Source organism: Callorhinchus milii, unplaced genomic scaffold (genome assembly GCF_018977255.1).
Source record: "Callorhinchus milii isolate IMCB2004 unplaced genomic scaffold, IMCB_Cmil_1.0 Scaffold9, whole genome shotgun sequence".
Classification (NCBI taxonomy): Eukaryota; Metazoa; Chordata; class Chondrichthyes; order Chimaeriformes; family Callorhinchidae; genus Callorhinchus; species Callorhinchus milii.
Window position 1 is genome coordinate 20549292 of NW_024704750.1, and position 7472 is coordinate 20556763.

Below are 7472 nucleotides of genomic sequence, written 5' to 3' on the forward strand. Positions count from 1 at the left end.
GGGTAGAGCACTAGATTTACCTTGGTTCTCAGGAAATGGATGGCTTTGCTGTTGTTCTCCAAATAGTGAACCCGCATCCTGCCGCGGCTTGGTCTGGGCAGCTGTTCTCCTGAAATCAGCTCCAGCAAGCGGATCAGAGCGATCCCATCCTTCAGCTCTGTGTAGATATCAGTAAGAAAAATACCGGCCTGGAGAGGAGAGAACAGCTCAATGACTCACTGATAGTAACATATGGAAACCCATCGCCATGATCAGCTGTTGTCTGATACACAGAGTGAGAAAAATGGAAAGGAGAAGAGAGAACAGCCCTGTGACTCACTGACAGTAACATATGGAAACCCATCACTGTATTTAAGAGTTCCATGTCTGCCATCTATACATGAGAATTCCCACGTTTGGAATGAAATGGACTCTCTCACCCCAGAGGGACATACCCCGATTATCTAGTTCCAGAAAGTATAAGAGCCAAGTCTTGGGGTAACTGCCGGAGTTACTAACTAACCAGCTAAAACCACATAATAGCTTGCCATTGAGAGTACTGTCTGACGAGCTTTCCCACTGCTTGTCCAGATAAGACCACCCTACCTGTTAGTGCTTTGGTTTGCAGGGTTAACAGGAGCTGGGTGGGAAGAGTCCCTGCCCTGGTGACTGGTCGGACCTTCCATGTCCTGCCGATAAGCCAGACTAGCTGGGCTGTCATCAGCAGTGCCCTGGAATACTATGGATCTGCCTGGCTCAGGAACCGGACTAGAGACCGTCACAGAGGGTGGGCTTGATTCCCCCATTCCGTTGCCCAGGAGCCACTTCTTTCCCCGCTTCCTCCCCAACACCGCCCCACCCCCCCGCCACCCCCACCCATTCCCAGTTAGAAACTATTTATGAATAGTTTGGACTTCAGTCTCTTGGTTGCAGGGTGACAGTTTGATTGTGAATGCTGGGAAACGTGAGCATTCCACAGCACCTGTTATCTGAACGCTGTCTATAAAGCCTCCAGGACTTTCCCTTTCATGGCAGCTTCACTCAGCCTGTCAGCGACTTGTGTACTCTCATTCTCACCATAAAGTCACATTCCATAGTGGAGGAGGAGTGATTAAATTGGGCCTGACAGAATGTTAACCTGATTATACGGTCTCATAGTCCAGTTACAGCCCAGAACAACAAAGTTAGAAACTGGGGTCCTTCTCAATCATTCCACCTCACTGACAGCGAATTAATCCCACCCCATTCCCTGCAGTTTGCCTTTCTCGAACCCCCCCCACCCCCGAGCTAAATGGGAAATGGTCAGTTGTGTCACGGCAATGCTGTGGCTGGTCTTTTGACCCTTCTGTTGAGCTGATGGCCACAGTCTCTGGTGAAGGTGATAATGGGGGCACAGAGCTTTAGAACCATTCCATACACTCTACTTATTAGAGACCCCACCACCCAGACATCCCATTCCCCACATAACCCCCTGCCAGACACCCTTCATCCCAGATACCTCCCCAGGCACCTGATCTCCAAGAGACTCCCACCACGTAATCATCCCCATCCCCCAAACACCCCAACCACCCCATCCCCAGAGATCCCCAGCAGACACCCCAGACATGTCTTACCCCTCAGATACACCACCATTACTAAATATACTCCATCCCGGATACCCCTATTACATACAACCCAGTCACCTATGACTCTCAAGACCCCTCGATCCCCACCATGCCAGAGACCTCTGCGGCCACTGCAATCCCCACCCCCCCGCCCCACCAAACATCCACCCTCCAGTCCTCAGACCCACTGCCTCCAATTGCCAATTCTATACCTGCTCCTTGGTGAAGAGCTGATTGATCCAGTTGGTGAAGGTCTTTTTCTGCACAGTCATGCGCTGCTCCTGCAGCTCTCGAATTCGCCCCTTCTCAAACACCTCATCCATCCTGACCTGTGGCAGGGTGGGGGGAGGAAGAGACATTAGTAGGAACAGCGAGAACGGCTGGTGTGCAGAACGCACAGAAAGCCGGGCTGTGCCGGTGAGTCACCACACACCCCCCACCCCACCCCATCACCAAGAGCCCGGACACAGCAGCATAAACTCCTACAGGCAAAGCTGAGGACAGAGCCTTCATTGTGGGCTCCCCGTATTAATGGGTCTGATGACCTTCCAGTCACAGAGAGGAGGAGGCAAGCCACCTCTGTCGTTTCCCTCTTAACTCATTGGGTTCATTAACAGCTTGGTGACACACAAATAACTGAGCGCACGCTGCAGTCAAAGCCCCAGCTACAGCAATTCATGAAGCTAATACCTAATACCTGGCTCACTTGCTCACACCTTTAGGTTAGAAGCTTGCCAGAAACAACCTGATATTCTGAGCTCAGTCTACACTGATCCTTAAGTGCACTATTGGGGGGAACGCTGCAATGTTGGAGCTTTCAGTGAGATGTTAAACTGAGGTCCCATGTGTTTGTTCCATTTTCCAATAATTGTGGCGGTTTCTGGTCTGGTTCCTGAGCCAGGAGAGTCCTCCGTACTCCAGAGCACTGCTAATGACATCATTGTGGAGTCCTGTAGCTCAGTGGTTAGAGCACTCGCTTTGCAAGTGAGAGACCTGAGTTCAATCCCCGGGGGGTCAGGGCGAAACCTTGGGCAAGTTTCCTTACTCCACACAGAGCCTAATAATAATCCCTCCAAAAACCAAAAACAATAATAAATTGGTCATTTTCAATCTACGACTGTTTGTGGGACATTGCTGTGTGCAATTGGCTGCCGCATTCGCCCACAAATGTACAGTCAATTCACTTTACAGTGTGTTCTGTGAAGCGCTTTGGGACGTCCTCCCGACGTGAAAAGCGCTATATCAAATGCAAGGATTATTATTATTATTATTATTATCATAGCCAGCTTGGCACATTGGCAGGACTTGGAGGGATAGATCTGGGGCCGGGGATTCTTTCCATTCAGCTCCTGTTAACCCTGCAACCAAAAGCCCTAATGAGTAGGGTGGTCCTAGCTGAACAAGCAGCAGAACGCTTGCCATACACTGCTCTCAATGGCAAGCTATGTGGGTTTAGCTGTTTAGACAATAGTGGTTACCCCAATGCACACTTTAGGGTCGTCAAGCCTTAGTTCTCACCAGCCTGTGCAAAATACTCTCTGGATTTAGGTACGCTAAGATGCGTCCTTCCAGGAAGAAAGCTTACATGTCATTCTAGACCCACTTATGGGTGGGATACATGGAATTCTCAGTATGGTTTGGATAAGCATGGTGATGGGCTGCTGCATGTGTCAGTCACCGGCCGACAAAAAAAAATTCCCTACAAAAAGTTAGTCCCTGCACTTGGCAGTGATGACTATGAAAATTTTTTAGATGTGATACGGTATTATTTAAAGGTGAACTCTTCCGTGCTGACTTTTATCAGTCTTTGTATTTTATGATTGAATTGTGAATCAATGAGAGATAATCACATTCTTTGTCTATTTGACAAATGCTACCCCCACACCCTCGGAAATTCCTTAGGGCACATTCCAAATTCTCCCCAGTTAGCCCAAGCACAAGACTAAATGCCACTCCTTGCCAACAGTGGCATGGCTTCCTGTTCGGTCACACACCGCTTATCTCCTGCAAATGGCTATTGCCCTAACTCAAGCCGAACACAACAATAAACTATTACAAAATGACACTCAATACCTGAAACTCAACGGATGAAATTACCATCACTGAACTATGATGTCAACCTTGCTCTCTCACCTGAGTTACAAGGTTGTGAGTTCAATGCCAATAATAATTATGAACAACAACAACAGCAGCAACAAAATTACATTTGTATAGCGCCTTTCACATCGGGAGGACGTCCCAAGGCGCTGGACAGACAGAGATTACAGACCTGAGCTGAGGGTCGCGGTGGGGGAGGGGGAAAGGCAGGGGGAGAAGCAGGAAGATCGAAAGCACAGTCGAAGAGGAGGATCTTGAGGTGGGTCTTGAAGGTGGCGAGGGAGGGGGCGAGACGGAGGGACTGCGAGATGGAGTTCCTTGAGGGTAGCTGCAGAGTGGTGGAAGGCCCGCTCGCCGATAGTGGGGCGAACAAGGCGGGGGATGTGAAGCAGGCCGGAGCCCGCTGAGCGGAGGGAGCAAACAGAATGGGTTAGGAGGTCGGAGAGGTAGTGGGGAACAAACCGTGGAGGACTTTGAAGATGAGTTTAATACTGATAAAGGATCCAAAAATAGAAAACACAAGTATCCATGGATGGGGTAGAACTTGCCAAGTGGAAAACTGTAAGAGATCTAGGGGCATTAGTTGACTCATCGCTCACCATGTCAAAACTGTGAGGTAGCAATAAATAAGGTAAACAGGATGCTGGGCTGTATTGCTAAATCAGTTGAGTTTAGATCCCCAGATATCATACTCAGGCTGTACAGTGCTATTGTCAGTCCACACCTTGAAAATTGCATACATACGGGAAGAAGGGGGGCCCAGCCATAGTGGTAGTGCAGAGGAGACCAATGAGGATGATTCACAGTGTTACAGGAATAAGCTATGAGCAACAATTAGACAAGGCCAGGCTTGGGAGAAGACGCTTAGAGGGGTGTACAAAATTTTAAATGGGATTGATAAACTATATCCAAATCATGTAAATGGGACTGAAAGGATTTCTCTTCAAAAAGAGCCACTGCAAATTGGCAGAATGGCCTTCTTCTGTGCTATAGGATTTACTGTGAACAACAAAAAACTGGACTTATGTAGCGTCTTTCAGATTGGGAGGACGTCCCAAGGTAATGAGAAGTGAAGTGATTGTGTACTTTGTAGGTAAATACAGTAGCCAATTTGCTCAGAGCAACATCCCATAAACAGTCTTGAAATAAATGACCAATTTAATTTGGAGGATTGTTGGCTGGTACACCAGGAGAAATTCCCTTCTCTTTTTGAGTAGTACCATGGGATCTTTAACAACAGACACATACGGGACCTTGGTTTAATGTCTCATCTGAAGGACAGCATTCTGGCAATTCTCATCTCCGCCCCCTCCTCCCCAATACTGTACTGGAGTGTCAAAAGTGGGGCTTAAACTCACAACTTTCTTGAGAGGTTGCTAACTAAGCCTTGAGGACATAAGAGATGTCTCCAAGATGTGATAAGGCTCTATCAAATGCAAATATTATTATTATTATTATTATTATAAGTTTTCACCTAGACTTTGCACTTTGACAGTCTAGGCTGAGATTGCAGCACAGTGCTGGTGGGGGGGTGAGTGCTGCAACGTCTAAGGCCTTGTCTTTCAGATGAAATGTTAAACTGAGGTCCCATCTGTGCCTGTTCAAGTCCTGCAACATTATCGAACAGAGACTAGAAACTCAGGTGATTCATTTTGGTAGAAAAAACAAGTTAAGGGAGTATCTGTTGAATGGCAGTCTTTTGCAAGGAGCTGAGGAGCAAAGGGCTTTGGTGCAGGGATATAAGTCGTTAAAAATGACATTGTAAGTGACAAAGGCTATAAAAATGATAATAGCATCCTGGATTTTATATGCAGATACATAGGAGTACAAAACCAAAGCAGTAATGCTAAATTTGTACAGATCATTGGTTAGGCCGCAGCTGGAGCACTGTATCCAGTGTTGGGCACCTCCAATGCAATCAAAAAATTCTATAAAGTCTAAAGTTCCTCTTTATTGTAAATCATAAAAGGGTGTCGAGCTTTGACACATACTGAAACTGAACTGATTTCACTCAACAACCTGATACCTGCAATAAACAGCAAGTTTTCAAATCTTACATAGAATGTCACAGAAAGAGATTGAGATAATTTGGCCCAGACAGCACTGCTGCTTTCCTCATATGATCCATTGCTCTACCCCTCCATTCTTTCCTTCCTTCCTTCCTTACTTCCTTTCAGAGGATAGAGTTCAAAATCCTCATCTTCACCTTCAAAGCCATCCATGGCCTTGCTCCTTCCTACCTCTGTGATCTGCTAACGCCATATTGACCCGTCCACTCCCTTGGCTCAGCAGGCTCTGGCCTGCTCCTCGTCCCTCTCCAAACCTGCCCCACCATCAGCGGGCAGGCCTTCAGCCTCACAGTCCCCACCCTCTGGAACTCTATCCCACATTCCCTTCGCCTCGCTTGCCTCCTTCAAGGCATGTCTCAAGACTCTCCTCTTCGAGCGTACCTTCAGTCATCCTCCTACCCCTACCCTACCTGCCCTCCATCCCTCCTGATTCCAACCCCCAGCTTGGGTGCAAATCCTTGACTGTCCAGCGCCTTGGTATGTCCTCCCAACATGAAAGGCACTATACAAATGTAATTTGTTGTTGTTCTCTCTCTCTCTCTCTCGGTCTGTTTCTTTCTCACTTTCTGTTTCTTTTTCTCTCTCTCTTTTTCTCCCTCTTTATTTTCTTCCTTTAAGGTTCCTCCCTTCCTCCAGCCTCTATTGTTCCACAAACCCACCAGTATTGTGAGGTGTGGAACTCTGTCGAGCTTGGCAACAAACAAGAAAGAAAACAGGAAGAGTTAAAACAAGATGGGGCAAAGCGGAAGGGGTGAAATGGTGACATGATCAAGATCTTGAAGATTCTGAAGGGTTACAACAGGGTAAATAAATCATCCCAGATTATTTCACTGCCACTCAGTTACGAGAGACACAGATTTAACATAATCCCAAAAAGAGTTAAAGAGGAGGTTAGAAAAATTTCTCACAGTGGGTGGTGGGTGTGGAGGTTTGCTAACACTCACCAAAGTGGAGGCAGAGTCTGTCTATTCTTTTTTGGAAGGGGGTAAGATAGGTGCTTGAAGAGGAATTTTAAAGGGTGCGAGAGTGTGATTAGACTCGCAAAGAGAAAGAACCATCAGAGCAGATTATTTTTGTCCTGTAACATTGTTTAATTCTAACCCTCTTGATAGAAAAGGAACACTTACCAGTTTTAGAGGTCTACCAAAAGATTAATGTCGGTAGAGAGTGTTTCAGATCAAACCAGTCCCAACTCCTCCTCTGAACACTACCCAGTTTCTTGCCTCTCAGTGCAGCACTGAGGTTTGTCCCTTCGTGTCTGATATCACTTATTTTGTAGTGACCTTTGGAAGTAATAATTCTGACTGCACTAATCACAAGCCAATCCACCTCCCAGCATTTCACTCCCTTTCACTCCGCTGAAAAATCGGAAATTATTGTGTGTCAGCATGACTCAGTCAGTGGCACTCTCCGAGTCAGAAGGTTGTGGGTTCAACGCCCAAATCGCAAATTAGAATTTATACAGTCTAAGCCAGGGTGGGGCCAACCTTTTGGCTGCCGAGGGCTCAATGCCCTATTTGAGATCCCCAGGCCGCATTAGCAATATTTTTGTGTCTCCCTTCCAGAAACATAACAACCCTTATTTACAATGCTTTTTCACGTCGGAAGGGCATCTCAAAGCTCTCGACACTGCCCGTGGGTCACCTGAGCTGGGATTGGGAGCCGAGGGAAGTGGGATATCCTTGGAGCTGAATTGGCATTGCCTGGAATGTCGAAATCGAGC

The 7472-nt window shown here is 47.1% G+C and overlaps 1 protein-coding gene across 1 annotated transcript in view; it reads right to left on the reverse strand.

Annotated features, from left to right (window-relative positions):
• The window catches only part of sptbn5 (spectrin, beta, non-erythrocytic 5), a 57227-nt gene extending 50248 nt beyond the window's left edge, over positions 1–6979 (reverse strand). The window contains exons 1-3 of the mRNA XM_042338134.1: positions 6877–6979; positions 1796–1912; positions 21–188 (exon numbers count right to left, since the gene is read on the reverse strand). Coding sequence (XP_042194068.1) covers positions 21–188; positions 1796–1906 — 279 coding nt within the window. The 5' untranslated portion in view covers positions 1907–1912; positions 6877–6979. The remainder of the gene's footprint in view (positions 1–20; positions 189–1795; positions 1913–6876) is intronic.
• Positions 6980–7472: the final 493 nt, after the last annotated feature.